This window comes from Plodia interpunctella, chromosome 12 (assembly GCF_027563975.2).
Source record: "Plodia interpunctella isolate USDA-ARS_2022_Savannah chromosome 12, ilPloInte3.2, whole genome shotgun sequence".
In the NCBI taxonomy this organism is placed as follows: Eukaryota; Metazoa; Arthropoda; class Insecta; order Lepidoptera; family Pyralidae; genus Plodia; species Plodia interpunctella.
Genome location: NC_071305.1, coordinates 387982 through 403718, shown reverse-complemented (window position 1 = coordinate 403718; position 15737 = coordinate 387982). Strand labels below are relative to the sequence as shown.

The 15737-nt window shown below is 36.5% G+C and overlaps 1 protein-coding gene across 2 annotated transcripts; it reads right to left on the bottom strand.

Annotated features, from left to right (window-relative positions):
* Window positions 1-6489: 6489 nt before the first annotated feature.
* LOC128674000 (uncharacterized) lies at window positions 6490-15630 on the bottom strand. 2 transcript variants are annotated; one of them, XM_053752209.2, is made up of 8 exons: window positions 15450-15630; window positions 13733-13892; window positions 13123-13360; window positions 11194-11302; window positions 10711-10901; window positions 8441-8560; window positions 6942-7049; window positions 6490-6764 (listed from the first exon to the last, which is right to left on the bottom strand). In XM_053752209.2, exons 1-8 carry the CDS (start codon window positions 15453-15455, stop codon window positions 6638-6640), a joined length of 1059 nt encoding a protein of 352 aa, XP_053608184.1. In that variant the 5' UTR covers window positions 15456-15630; the 3' UTR covers window positions 6490-6637. The 2 variants fall into 2 exon arrangements, with proteins under 2 accessions (XP_053608184.1, XP_053608183.1); XM_053752208.2 differs by having other exon boundaries at window positions 6496-6764; window positions 13712-13892; window positions 15450-15624.
* Window positions 15631-15737: the final 107 nt, after the last annotated feature.

Below are 15737 nucleotides of genomic sequence, written 5' to 3'. Positions count from 1 at the left end.
AATTTGTTAGTACTGTAATTAATAAAGCACTTTAAATGTTAATTGATAAAGCCTCCATAGAGTATTGCCTCAGCCAAACATTAATATTGCAACGGTTTTCCTCTTATTGTTACATCAGATTGCGTTCTCATTATCTTTGTCTTGTAGGCCACGAATGAAGTCCCGCGACAATACGATACTATCAATAAAGGATCGGCCAAGTTGCTGTAGTGCCTATCAGCTGTCAAGGCTTTTTATCCTTTACTCGCCTCGTACGGCATTCACAGGGGGATATGAAGTGATCTAGGGGGAAACCAGTAGCCTAAACTAGTCACCTTTAGACGTGTATAATTTATTAGGCATTTTGCCTTGCGAAGGAAACCGAGACGTGCCGCGAATCCTAATTTAGTAATTTATCTTCTTGAAATTTTATTGTGGTTTGAAGTACGGAGAAGGACATAGGGCATCTTTCATCTCGGAAAAATAACTGCTCCCATGGGAAATATTCGCGGACGAAGCCGCGGGTAATAGCTAGTAGATATATTTACATCTATCATATAATATCTTGATCGTCTTCTTGTAACATTCTAAAATGTAATTAGGTAAATGTAATTACGTAAGTAAATGATTTAAAAATAGATAATTTACAGTATGTCGAAGTCCTTAAATCACCAGCAATGATGCTCCCACCACCACAGACAGTGTAGGCAATTGCAACTGTTGCAACGAAGCATTAACACTTATGATTTGAAAACCCTTGCAATATGTTGAACATCGATTTGGGACGCATGTCGCATTATGTACATATCACACACTAGCTTTTGCACACGGCCTCGCCCGCGTTTATTACGTCCGTCCGCTCACGACTTATTATTGTCTTTATCGCGAATTTTAAGCAACATCATACAGAATTCAAGTTCGACTAACTGTGAAAACCACATCAAATTACCTCCAGTAGTTTTTGCGTGATGCGAGATGAAACACAGACAGATAGACAAATATGTTTTGTCTTCTATGAGTCCCATAAAGAACCACAATATTTATTTTTCTTATATCCCCTCCTAGCTATTGTCAACTAATCAAGTTGGATCATCACGATCCACGATCTTAGTATTGTGGATCAATCATTATAAATTGAGACGTCAAATATATCAAATTCACTTTCTTTCATATCAGTAGACACTTAAGACATCACTTGATCAGTATCAACAAGTTATAAGTCGAGTGGTTTCAGGTTCAAATCCGACTTGTGCCATACTGTTTATACTTAGGTACGCCAGATAACTGTCTCATGTGTGGTTAAGATGATTTTCTTCACCAAACATATTGTGGTCTATTCTTTCATTCTTTTCTAGTGTGCTAATTGATTACACTGGCGTCGAATTTTATTCAAGTCGCCTAAAGGCATCTGACGCGTCTAGTGAAAAACGCATAAACGCATATATATACACCTGAAACTAAAACGAGAATTTCACACACAATAACCACACACACACACACACACACACCATAGTACACACTCACACACAACATGTAGCTCATATTTTACGAACACATTATTTACATTGTCCAAGCTTTACTCAGTGTGGAATATTAAAACAAACGTCTTGGACATTCTTTCGCTCTGTTCCCCTTGTATCCAATGTTCCCTCATCTCGATCTCATCGAAATACAAAATAATAATATCCATTTTCCCCGTTTTTCTCCAGCAAGGGCAAAAAATTCTAAATTCTTCATACTGTTCACTACTTGTTATTTTTTCAATCGTTTTTTATGTATTTTCTTTACATATTATATACAGTTATTGCTCACAAAATAAAAGCATTTACCTACCTTTTTACATCAAATTTATTTTTTATATTTAATTCGGATAAATTGATATAAAAAATGAGGATTAATTGATTTACTTGTAATTTTAAGGAGCTGCTATAATTTTCGCTTCATCGCTCTTTGTTCGCTTGTAAATAAATATCGTTACTCCCTCCGCGGAGAGGCATTACCACATTTTACGATGATTCCCACTGGGGACAAAACTTGGGTTACAACGGGAACACGTCGTTTCTTCGTGGCCGGGGAAAAGTGAGAGTGGTTAGCCACTTTCGGTCGCCAGCTGCGATGGCGGGAAAATGTTAATATTCTGATCGCCGCAACGCGACGTCATCTTTATAGCTCTATGCTTTAACTAGCATTATCTAGCAATTTGCTCCACATCATCGAGACTTTACGTTCACACTCTGAATAGTAAAAACAATAACTGTCATTATCATTTACGCCATCAAATTTTAAAATTGAAATCGCTATTCAGATGTCAGACGATTTTAAGTCACAAATGTATCAGCCCGCTCTCATGAACGTCTGTTTGGTCCACACAACTTTACACATAGTACAGTATATAGTAAGTACATCCAGAACGGTGTTCTTCAGAGTACAGTGAACACATTAAACTTAAACTTTCCAAATGCATTGCAAATTTGTCGCTATTACCGACGCATAGAGAACTACGAGGGTAACTTGAAACGCAGTGTCTGTACAATTTTGTTTGTTCGCGCAACTCATTAATATTCGTATCTTTTATCGAACACAAACGCAAATCGACATGCCTAGTCGTATGTGCCACCGTCGCTTAACTTCAATACATCTTTGTTCTTGAAACTAGACCCCTGGCAGACTTTTCAATTTCCACATATGACCTCCGACACCACACTCCTCACACCATCCAGAACGGTGTCGTACAGTGTCATGGGGTTCCACAGGACGTTGACGGCGTAAAACTCACGTCGAATTTTATTCAAGTCACCTACAAACATCTGAGTCTATCAAAACTTTTGTGAATATAGGGGATTTCACTGGACTCCAGAAATCGACATAACTTCATTACAGACATTTCATGGTTTCCTCTCGGTTTTACCCGGGGGGTATCAGTACTTCTAGTTTGTTTGCCTTTTTTCGTTATTCCCAAAAACCTGGCGAGATTGAAATATGACTTTTGAGAATTTAACCAAGTTAAAACCCAATGAAGAGAGGACATTATCGCACTGGGCTTGTTTCCGACCGCCAAACTCTGTCATTTTTCCACTCGTCACCTCCGTAACGGTGTCACGAGGCGCGCCGGTGACATAACAGTGTCATCGGATCGCATTCCACAGGACACTACTTTCACCAGCATTTTTGTGCGCAATCATACTGAGTTATCTAACAGTTGGACAGTTGGACTCGCACTTGCTGAGGTGCGTTATTCAGTAATTCGATTATGTTGAAAAAGTTTGTTCATCTAACCATAATTTCATATCTTTTTAAAATCACTTGTGACATAAAAGTGGAATCAACTTCGGCGTCTTCCCGATCAAGAAACGAGAGAACAAGAATCCTTCAAGAAACGACTCTACGACTTATATTGCCAGCAATGCAGTGATCACTTACCAAATAAAAAAAGTTTCAGTCTCCTTTTCCAATATCGTGTTAAAAAAAAGAGAGAAAATGTAGACGCAATTACGAGTTACGTGTCTTGGCAGCTTAGTATATTGTTTCCACTACATACGTTTAGGAATGAGGAATAATCATATTTATAGATATTTTTAACTTTGGTAATGACCAAAAAATGATTTGGTCGGTAATAGTTTTGGACTGAAATTGACATGGGAATTTATTTATGTTTCGAGCATGGAATTAGTAGGTATTCCGGCGAAGTATTTACTAAATCCATGTTTTAGAGGCTTTATAATTGATGGTCATGGCTGTCATTTGATGGAGTTTCACTTGTCCCAGTGTCTTTATCTGTAATCAAATCTAACATTTGGCCATGGAATTAGTGGGTACTGTGTACTTATTAAATCCATGCATTTTGCATTGTAAGTAGTAGTGGCAACAATGATAAGTACAAAATGACATTATCAATATATATTTTTTTATAACTAAGAAATAAATATTTCGCGTATTTTTTTTTTCCATTTATTATTTTTATGTTTACGTTATCGACTGACCTTTTAATGTTACAACTTATAATCACTACGGTAGAGCAAATACGTGCGTGTTGGTTGCCATTTCTCTAACAAAAGTTGTGTGACAATACGCGGGGCTGAGGAAGATGGAAGGGGAAAGTTATTTTGCCATGGCTGCGCCCCATCGGAAACCTTTACGTAACGTTTATTCGCATTTTATTGTACCTGTGCGTATAGACAATACGGGTTCTTCTATATTCGGTCCGTGGTAACATATGAAAGCTGGCACCTTTCAATACTTTTATGATTATAACAATCTACATACAATAAAAACATTTCTAAGATCCTAATTTCCTCTGCGATTTCTACTGGCTCTTCAAAGTTAATCAGTTTTAAAAGCTCGCTATAAAAGCTGCTCGTTTGTCAGCTATTCATAGCTTTTAATAACAAAATGATTGTTATTAAAGCTATCGTTGTTATAATATACGAGTTTACTGAGCTTATTTCCTGTCACTCAGTAATTTAACAATTAATTTATGATATTAACTTTCATTTCCCTTTTTATACTTATTAGGGTGATGTGATGTCTGTCCTATTAACATTTATGAAAGTCTGTGAGGATGTATTTGTGTATGTATGTTTGTTACTCTTTCAAGCAAAATCTACTGGACAGATTGTTATAAAATTTGTTACATGGATAGAATTTAAACTGGAATTATTATTCCTGGGGTACTTTTTATCTCAAAATTTCCACAGAAGCGAAGTCCCGGTGGGCGGCAAGTATTTATGTATAAGATATAGCTTGTCACATTGATTTCCTTCGAGAAAAAGCTGTGGTGAACTTTATTGCGCCGCTTTTTCTTCACCTGCGATTTTTCCTTCAATTTTTGAGATGCAAAAGATATCCTATGTTAAATAATTATAATGAATTTCAACATCTTTCCGGTCTTAGTTTGTGATGTAACGTGTCAATGGAAATCAATAACTTCCGTGAATGAAAAAATATGTCGTAGTCATTCATACAGGCGGTGATTAGCGCCTCAAACATTCCTATCGTCATTTGTCCACTTATTAGCACACACACCCACAGCTATTGTCATTGCGTAATTAGTAGAAAATAAGCTAAGAGCTAGTCGGCTGCGCTAACTGATCGTTTTTATTGTCGTATTTCTAGGTTTTTAAAGTTGATGTGTGACAAAAACATGTTTCATCATTGTTACAATATAAATATATATATATCTATATATATATATATATATATATATATATATATCAAAATCAAATCATTTATTCTAGACTACGCGTCAAGTTACAGTATTTGAATAACAGGTTCTATGCGCTGGTATTAGCGGTGATTTAAAAATTTATGTATAATTTTTTATCAATAATATAACCATTTAAGTACACAATAAAGTACATGGTCAAAAGGTATACTGAAACATATTATGATTGTGATCAAGTGCTGATGGAAAGAAATATATATATGTATAATTAACCAAACAAAAAAAAACTTTTCATAAAAGATCGGGCTGACCAGTTCCCCCCAGTATAGTCTGCATTAGTGTCCCACTGCTGGGAAAAGGCCTTTCCTTGTCTTCCAAATCTAGAGTCATTTGTTGCCAACCACGCTGAATTTTGTCAAATCTATCTTCTATATAAAGACGACACGTCCTAGGCGGACATGCTGCACGAGCCAGCGACGTCCGCTTTAATAGGGTTGACATTGACAGATGTCACTTCTTGTAATTTCTGATTTTTCTCTCACGGCGGCAATCTTCCACGTTGCAATTTGCGTAGCGCCATGTTTGATAAATCACTTAAAGTGGGTGTTTCTCTACTGGTGTTTTTTTAAACTTTCGCGCTTTGAAAATTGAACCATCTCGAACAATTTCGGATAAAAGTCGGATACTGTGAGTGTACTGTGCACCGACTCAAATGTCAAGGTCGACTCTCGGTCAGGTCAAGATAGATAGAAAATTATATTTTTCAAATTGCCCATGTGTATACGTTAGGCGATCTGTGTGAAAATAAATACTGGCAGACTAGCCTATGTGTGCGTTCCTAATTTTTATGATGTGCAGTATAACTTGTGAGTACTCCTAAAAATGATTTACAACATAAATTCAACATACAATACTATATTTTGTATTATTATATTCTTGTGGCAGCCCTAGCTCCGGATGCTGCGTAATCACGGATGTAAAAGAATGCGCTGGTGTGATCAAGGGCAGCCGATTAGCAGGTCAACATGGGAGATTGCTCGACTTCCCTTGCTCGATTTTAACTAAATTAGGTATTAATCGGTGTTCGTTTATTTTCTCTGTGGATCCGCCGATTGCGATTGGCGACGCTTGTTTTTATTGGGAACGGTAAATGTAGAAATTATTCCTTTCTAGGCTTGTTGTTTTGAAGTAGGGTGTCATGTTACTAAACTTGGTGCCGATTTTCTAAAAAAATTAACTCTTGTATTTTGTGCCTGTCAACCGGCGCGCAGCTGAGGTTTAGACAAAATGGCGTATTTTGCGTTTTTCTGCGTACGTTAAAGTTAACTTCAATATTGACGGTGCTACCCACCCTTCACGACATCCACGGAAGTATTTGGCTGGACCTTTTCTAGGGCAGGACCACAGGACGCTGGGTTGCTAAATTGATCTAATAAAATTAAAAATATGTAAAAACTTTTAATAGATGAACACATAAAGTAGCAGCTTAGTCTCTCCCTAGCCCCGACCATCGTTGTCACCGTGGTGGTAGGACAGTAGCCACTGGAGCGTCCTGGCGAGGGCCTCCGGGTCCTCGCAGGGTAGTTTGTAGCACAACTTGCCTCTTCTTCGGTACTTTTGCCCTCTGATTAAAAAAAAATCGTAATATAGAGTATGTAAACCATAATACCCTGTCTCGCTACTCTCTATCCAGCGGATTATATGTACGGAGTACAAATTTAATAAATGCTTTAGAGGTAACCAAGGACATATCATAGTCATTGATTTGGATACCCCAAAATGCTTGTGAAAGAATACTTACTCCATATAATTTCTTTCAGAGTGCAATTCGCATAGAAGCCGTCGACGGCAGGGTTCGCTGATGTTGGCCAGCGCTGACGACGTCGATCTCCGTATCAGTGGTGAGTACCTGTATAATAGCACGGTTCAATGTTTAACACAGTTGTTCAAGCTTTGATATTGACGAGACAGCCAGTGCCTTGACTCAGTAACAGTGTTCTTGGTAATATGTTTCATAATAATTAAATAATATGTAACATTGGGAGCTACCACCTATATATCAGATATAGCCCATACACGTGTTCCATATGAATGTATAATAGCAAAATAATCTTGCTTTTTTTCTTGATTGTACTTTGGCTTTACTGATAATCTGTCTGGAAAGCAAAGTCGGCTGTTGGCCTTGTGGTGATAGTAAGCATTAGTGGTATTACTCAGAACATAAGTATAATTTCTTATATTCGATATGTATATCTGCGGTTAGAAAGCGATAAATATTTTTGCTTGAAACCCCTATTCACTCGGAATTCAACTACAATATATAATATAATATTATATAATACCATTTTGAAAAGAAAATTCTTGGCAGTGCTTTAAAAGTTCTCACAAATGGTATCGATTTTAACAAACATTCGAATTCTCAAAGAACTCGCAACACTTCTAAGATTAGTTATTAGTATGCGATTCTTATTTGCAATGCTTATTTATTTTCTTATGGGCAACATAAGTACCTAACAGAAAACTATAGCAAAAAAGTTACAGGTATGCTCACTATAGTGGTAAAACCGTGGTAAAACGGTGAAACACAAAATAAAAGACATTTTTCTACGTACTTCATAGTTATTTCGGATCAAGGTTATCGATTTATCACTGGCGATTAGCGATATTTACCCCGAAATCATTGTCAAGATTGAGGTTATCGCATGCCTACATTACACGCGTGTGATAAGAACCATCTAGAATAATCAAGAAATGTTAACAGTTGTGACTATGTAAATAAATATTCATGCGATCGAATGAAATAGAACAATATTAGGTTGATATTGTTCTATTATTGATGTTGATTTAAAACGAGGTAACGCAATTTATTATACGTTGATTTAGAAGCTACAGAAAAGAAGATTAACAAATATTGGATTCTTGAATAGAGACCTAGAAACATGGAAAGTAGTTACAATATATTTTAGAATGCACTGGAATCGGACTTTTTTTGAAGAATACCAGCTGACATCAGACTCGGCGAAGTGGAAGAAAGTGACTAGGAACTATAAACGTGTACTTATTTGTGTAATTTTTTATGGACATTACCATTTTTTGTGTAAAAAATTAATAAACCACCAACTGTTATAATAATAAATAGCGATGCGCTACAGGTTTCTAGATTCGAAAATCAATTTTCAGTTGACTAACAATAATTAGACTATCTGCTACACACAATGCAAATATCACATGAACACAACGGTAGCTTGGCACCACAATATGATATGATCACTTCTAGAACAGACCTGCAGCGTTACTCACTTGTAATTGTCCAGGTCACTGTTCTCGATGGTGATGACACTGGGGGTGAGCGCGGAGATGATGAGGCCGACTGGAATGAAGGCTGTCACCATGCGCAGTAGGTTCATCCAGGGATTTATTCTAAAATTGAAATTCAGGTTATATGTATGTTAATCTAATTTGTTTTTCAGCGTAGATAGGGTGTTGTTGAAATTGGTATGACGACGAATTTATCATTTGAAGTGATATAATTTTTTTCTCGCTTTCTTATGTAATCCTTCTTATTAGCGTGTCGACTCGGCGAATCATATAGTGAAGACCAATAAGGCGCTACCGATACAGTATTATCTGTGACGTCTTATGTGACCCTGCTAAGTTTGAAAATCTAGTCTCAATCTCGATGTGATCATTTGTTTGTATCGCCGAACAGACGGACAAAATAAAAATCAATCAAAATCAAATCATTTATTCAGAAATTAGGTCTTCCCAGGTACTTTTTTCATATTCTAAATTAAATGATATTTACCAAAGCTACAAACTACACAAATACACAATCAGGAACATTTAGTTACAAACGATAATAAATTCAAGTATGTTGGAAGTTGAATCCATGACTTCCAGATGGACGATACGAGTATTTATTGCGCAATAATGAATAATGATTTCATCACACCTATGTTGTTGTTAGGTCATTAGCTGATCCACGATAGTTTCAATGAGATAAACTTCAATTAACTAGGCACATCAAAGACAAAAGCTATCATATGGTAACGTAGTAGTAGTGGTAAAATTTGTACACTAGCCGTTGCCCGCGGCTTCGCTCGCACTCGAATTTCAGTTTTTGTACATAATTATTACAAAGTAAATTTTTAAATCTGTTACTATTTTTTTATTGTACACACACACGCAACCAATAATTCTTTAGATCTCCATATGATCTAATAATTAAGAATTGTATTGAATTGGAGGATGTAACCACATCTGCATTATATCCTTTTCAGGAATTTAAAGTATTTTTGGGGTTGATTTAGGCGGATAATATAGTGATATAGGGTCTAGCGTTATGTATTTATGTGGTTGCTTGAAACACATGCGTAGGTACTAACTACTTATAAACTCAAATATAATAATTAAATTTATTTCTAAAAGTGCCCATCTAACGTTGAATGTATCAGACGTATGTTTATAAAATAATGTCTACAAAATCAGTTATCGTGATTTATCATCGTCTACTAAAATTATACTTTTATCAGATAGATTACTCATGTGACTTCATATATTTATTTACATATTATTATTTGTCAAATCTATACATATAATAAAACTGTAAGTGGCCTATATCTGTACTTAGGAGATATTACAGAAAAATATTTATGGGGGTCTTTATTGAACTAACAAGCAATTCTTTTTAGAATGTTTGTCTTTCTATCTATCTGTATGTATGTATGTTTGTTCGTGGATTACGCAAAAAAATACTAGATGGAATTTAATACGGTTTACAACAGTGAAAACCGTAGTGGATGGTATATCTTTCATCGCGATACGTTGCTTAGAACCCGAGATAGTGACAGCAATAAGTTACGAGCAAACGCACGAAATAATCGCGGGCGAACCCGCGGGCAAAAGCTAATGTTGAATAGAATTGCCTTGACAATATCGCTATTTGTATTTATTTGTGAATTAAAAATTACATGTATTCGGAGACATATTTCTTGTCCATTATTATATCTGTTATTACACAATTATATCTGTAATGATCTACATACAATTGATTGTTATATTATTCAAGGGGCCTGCCAATCGTATTGTAAGCATTGTCTGATTGTCCACTCTCACCGGTTTCCAATTATAATGGGGAATCTTTGAACCTGGTCCCTCCTCAATGTTGTACTGTGGGCGGTAACACTTTCTTCTTTAATCAAAGATATAAAAAAAAGATCGCGGGGCTGTGAAGATCTTTCTTTTTATCTTTGACTTCTTTTAAATTATATAGCTCTCAAAGCTACAAACTTTTTCGGTATACGAAAAAAACGCCCTTAAGTCATATTATGGTTGGAGCTGAAGCTTAATTCCAGATGTAGACTTAGTTGACATATGTACCTATCTTATGTAAGTGTATAAGCATTTGTTCAATATAAGAACAATGCTACATACAAGAGACCTGATTGATGAATCTATTACAGTTGATCTTTTAAGTCCAGTCCAATCATCGCTTGAATTCTCATTCTTAGAAACGTCTAGATTATAAGCTGTCTAAAATACGTACTCGAAATACGCAGATTGTAACTTACCTCTTCTTGATCTCCCCTGAACCCCCTTCACTCCCCTTGATATCCCGATTGAACTCCAGTCCAAAGTTGTCATCGTGGCCGTCTACACCCGGCTTGTCTTTGAAGGCATGCGGTGAGCTGTACAGCCCCCCAGCTGGGACCTTCACAGGAGATTCCACTGTCGGCTTGGAGACCTGGGTTGACCAGCCGCCCTTGAATATCAAACAGGTAGTCTTGTAAAGTAGGTAAAGGCTGGTGATGAATGTAATTCAAAAGATTTTGAATGAGCCATAGGTATAAGCTGTCAAAACGTAATGAACGTAACGCAATACGTAAATCTCGGGACAATTTTATTCTATACACGATTTAAAATAGTGATAATGCCTTAATTAGAATGAAAACTTTTTCATCTGAGCTCTAAGTACATACAAGTAAGTTTACAACTGAAACATTTAGTTCAAGAGTAGCTAGGTAGGTATTATAAGAAAAAAATAAAGCGGAAACCTTAGCTCTGGTAAAGATGCTGCTTTCAATCTTGTAAGGGAAGTCTTGTTGCCTGAAGACTTCTTTAGGAGGAGTGTGGAGACCCGATTTAGTGGGGCCGTGATGAAAACTGAAATGAAATTCAATTATTGAAACTACACGAGCTCACCTCATACCATATTTCACGATTTGATATGCTGGTTTGGTTTCATTTTCTCTCTTTTTTTTCTAATATCAGCATATACGATTGTATCAATATGTCTGACTGGAAGATGTAGTTTATCTGTATGGGTATATCAATCTTTCAGGGATAAAAAAGGCTTGCATTACCTATTAAGTACTTTTAAAATTAAAAATACTTCGCAAAGATATTTTTCCTACGTTGTAATAAAATGAGTAGTGCGGGCAGTTATTTGTGACGTAGATACTACATTGTATTTTTGTTTTATTCTTGTATCGGTTCGTTATCCGTGGAAAATTACCAGTTGACAAGGATATTTGGTTGGTCTGTGTCGAATAATCACTTGTACGCTTCGTTGAGAGGTCGACCGAGGAGGTGTGTCAGTCAGTGACGTCAAACAGATAAGATAGGAGAGGACCCGCGGCCTTTCATACTTTGAATAAATCTGAAGTTGTCTTGAACGTCCTTGTAAGGATATTATTAAGGTCACTCCTTCCTTAAACTCATTTAAAGAAAGACAGTCATCTCTTGTCAATTTTGACTAATTTAAAGAAAGACTTAAGATAATAGCGTAAATTTATGTATTTATAAATGTCTATGTATTATTATGTATTTAGGTGTATGTATATTTATATGTACCTATTTTTCTTCTCAGTTCACAACAAGTTAGAAGTTATTACTTCTAACTTGCCTGCTATAGTATACATGTCCTCATTGCCGGTTGACTGAGAGAACCCTACGTGGGAAAACTCCGTCGTTGTACATGAATCTTTCTTGTATTAATTTTAATTATTGATGTACTCATTTTCGTGCAATAAAACACTAACCAAACATTTGAGTATACCCTTCGACTGCCCATAAACTCAAACGTTTTATAGTAAATACTACATGAAAACCTGTTCGGCAGTTTTCAGTGTAGGCCTGTTACGTACGTAGAATGTTAATACACAGTGATTTAGTCAATACGAGGGGTAGAAGACTGGTATTTTCTATCTTTTTGTTGACCTTTTTGTGGGGTGACCCGACTCTCCCACCTAACTAAAATATTTTAAATGCGAAGTCGATAGTACGTTTGTTTGTTATATCTTTTCACTATTTATCTACAAACAATCGTCTTGAAATTTTGCATATTAGTTCGAGGTACGAAGGACATTGCCTTACCTAAAGTTATAAACACACAGGTACAGGTATTTCGTCCCAGAAAAATAACTGCTCCCGTGGAAAAGTGTAACTCTTATCATCAATATCTCTTATATCAGTATTATTCACATACCTACAATTTAAATCAATTTCTTGGTAATCGTATACTTATCACTGGATCACCAGATATTTATGATTTCCAAGAATTTCTTCATTGCTTTTACATATTATAATTGAACATGATCTTGATATGTGTGCTTATTGTTCGGGAGGCCTGGCCAGGTGTGGCGAGGTAAATTGTATAAATTGACTCAGACATTTTTTGGTAAAATTACATTTTACAAATTTATGACTATATCAGTATAGGCAATATCAGTCATTTGCAATAATTGTTTTTTGACAAAAAAAATACTTAACGTAACCATACTTGGCCATTTATTTTTGGCAAGTTATTTGCTACTAATAACTTTAGCACAACGACGACCCGAAAGGTCACTATCGAAGTCAATTATCTGATTTGACAATAATATCGTCTCATTGAGTATCATCGGAAAATATGGATGCAATATTCGTATATTGCCAACGTCCAACATTATTCAATGGGGTTTGATAGCAAACTATGACATTACCTATGAAATCCAGATGCAGGTTTTTTTATAGGCACAAAGTTGTCAAGCGTGCCAGGTATATGTTGAGGTCTCTCCTCCTCAATGATGCCCAGTGGTGGGCTCGGCCGGAACTCCTTACTGCAGTTCCCACTCTTCTCGTCCTTGGATTCTTTAGACTCTTTTGACTCCGTCTGATTGTCTTTGATCTCTGGGAGTTTGGACTCCGCAAAAGCTGCTTCAATCTTCCATGATGTTGCATCTAAAATTTGTTTTTTACAAACAGTTACAATTTTTAGTTTTTTACTATGTTTAAATAACCTAGACAATGCAAATATAACAATATTGTTTTAAAAGCTAAATTTCGATGTAGTATGAACCTTTTAACTCTGTGCCAAGTAGCGTACAAGGAGAGTACTATGAGCTCCCGCCCGTTTCCCTAAAGACTACAACATGAACCTCTTCTAAAAGGGCGTCAAAAGATTTTTTCAGAGTATTAGTCTGTCTGCAGGCGGCTCCGGCTGTGGTGAACACTACCCATCAGAGGGGCCGCATTCCTGTTGCTTACTTGGTGATATAAAAATAAAACTAATGACAAACACCAATTTTTTACCTGGCGAAGTATTCTTCTCACCCCGTTCTTCGCTTCTGCTTCTGTTGGTCAAGTTGGCTTCAGTGACGGGGTACAGAGCAGTGGTGTTCTGAGATTCCTCGCTCTCTACACTCTCTATTACTCTGTGGCAAGTTATAGTGGTGACGAGAAATGACCATACAAGCAGGTACGGCCATCTTATCTGTAATTTTAACGTCATTCTAGTTGCATTTTAGATTACCGTTGGTGTTAGTGGTCGAAAGTTTTTTTTACCATAAACAGGCGTTTCTCTGATATAACTAATTGTCATAATAATCGTAACACTACTACTATTACTACACGTACGTGCTTCGTTTTGTAGAAAAGATTTTCATTAAAATAATTATCTATTTTGGTGCTAGACATAAAAGTATTTCATGAATTATTTACTAGTTGTGGCCAGCAAGCATGTTGCCCATCAAAATTCACGTGAGAGTGCGTTTTAATATTTTGATTAGGTAGTTTTAGATGAGGAAAAAAACAGTTTGTCACCACCAATGGTCAGTGTACCAGTGACTTACTGGGTGAAAGCCACCACTCTCCGTTGCGCAACCACATCGTAACATGACCTCCAAACGGACTCGGAATTCAGTGCTAACAGTAAGACATCCTCAATTCACTAGGGACCGTGATATTGAAACTATTTTCAATAATATCTCATAATACTATTTTAGGTAATATATCATAGATAAGTTACAATGTTTTTATTTTTATTCTTTCTTTAATCTATTCCGTCCCACTGCTGGGCTAAGGTGTCCTCCTTACTCCTTGGGTTGCTCCAAGCGGTTGCCGTATGCAGCTTTAGGAAAATCTTAGAAATTTGGCACCGACAATAGCACAAAATTTCGCATATGTTGAAGATACGGAAATATGAAATATTACGGAAGAAATTTAGGAGTGATGGAGAAAGAGTGATATCTCAAAGAATGATCAAGCCACAAATTTTATCTCGTTGATGGTCAATGCTCGCGTTTACTGATTGATAGGCAGTGGCAGAACCATAATAAAGTACAGTAACTATGTAAAAGTAACATAATATACTCGTAAAAATACTTGTTGAAAACAAAGTAAGTACAGTGAGCGCAAGATGACTATTGCTATGTCTAAAGTTATGTAATGTTGATCTTGCATTTATGTGCGACTGGAAAGTAGCAGCTAGCTATTCGTTCCGTTTTGTATTTCAAGTGGGAAAGGTCGAGTTATTTAAAGTGCTATTGGGTGGATCTCACAGCGTTTCAACCGCTGCCATTACAATTTTATAAATTTTAACAAGGAAAGGAATTATTTTTTCTATCTGACTTTTAAATAACTGTGGTAATGTGAATTTTATGAATGATTGATTTCGGAAATGATTCCTTCCTCAAGAAACTTGACAGATCCACTAAAATACCAAAATTATTATATTTAAATATCAGCACTCGTCTTGTCAGTGAAAAGTATGTCTACAGCGAGGATGTTTTAAAGCTCACTTTCAATTAACTTCATCTTGCCGGGGGTGAGCGGTGCGATATAAGTGTGTTGTGGATTTAGACCCAGCCTATCCGGGCTTAGTGACCCAAAATATTCATAAGTATAGGCCTTCCAGATAGACAGTTATGGCATACCATACCATAGGCCTATCTGGGCCGACCAGTATAGACCAATATACCAGTTTAGTTGGTATATACCATAGTATAGATAGGTGCTACATGAACTATTCTGAATCTGTCAAACTACTCACCATCATGTCCCGTAGGCACCTTTCTCTGGACTACCCGCGGGCGAGCCCAGCATCAGTATTTATAATATCCGACGGCTACTGGAGGTGTCGCCGCCATTGTTCTAAACAGTGAAAACTGCGATTTTCCGCTAGAGGGCGCGCGGGTGCGTATGCGCGTCGTGTGTCTTGGACAATAATAACAATCGCGCGGATGGTAGAATTTAGGATGTGATAGTTGGAATCTCGGTGTGATTGTTGTCGAATGTTCCAGTTAATCAATGTCTTATCATATGATTCAAACCTATATAG

Excerpts from the sequence above, each read along its gene's own strand:
- LOC128674000 (XM_053752208.2), bottom strand. Across the intron at positions 11,303-13,122 it reads CCTGCATCTGGATTTCATAG|TTTTCATCACGGCCCCACTA; the intron begins GTAATGTCATAG and ends ATTTCATTTCAG. Across the intron at positions 6,765-6,941 it reads TCTGAAAGAAATTATATGGA|AGGGCAAAAGTACCGAAGAA; the intron begins GTAAGTATTCTT and ends TTTTTTAATCAG.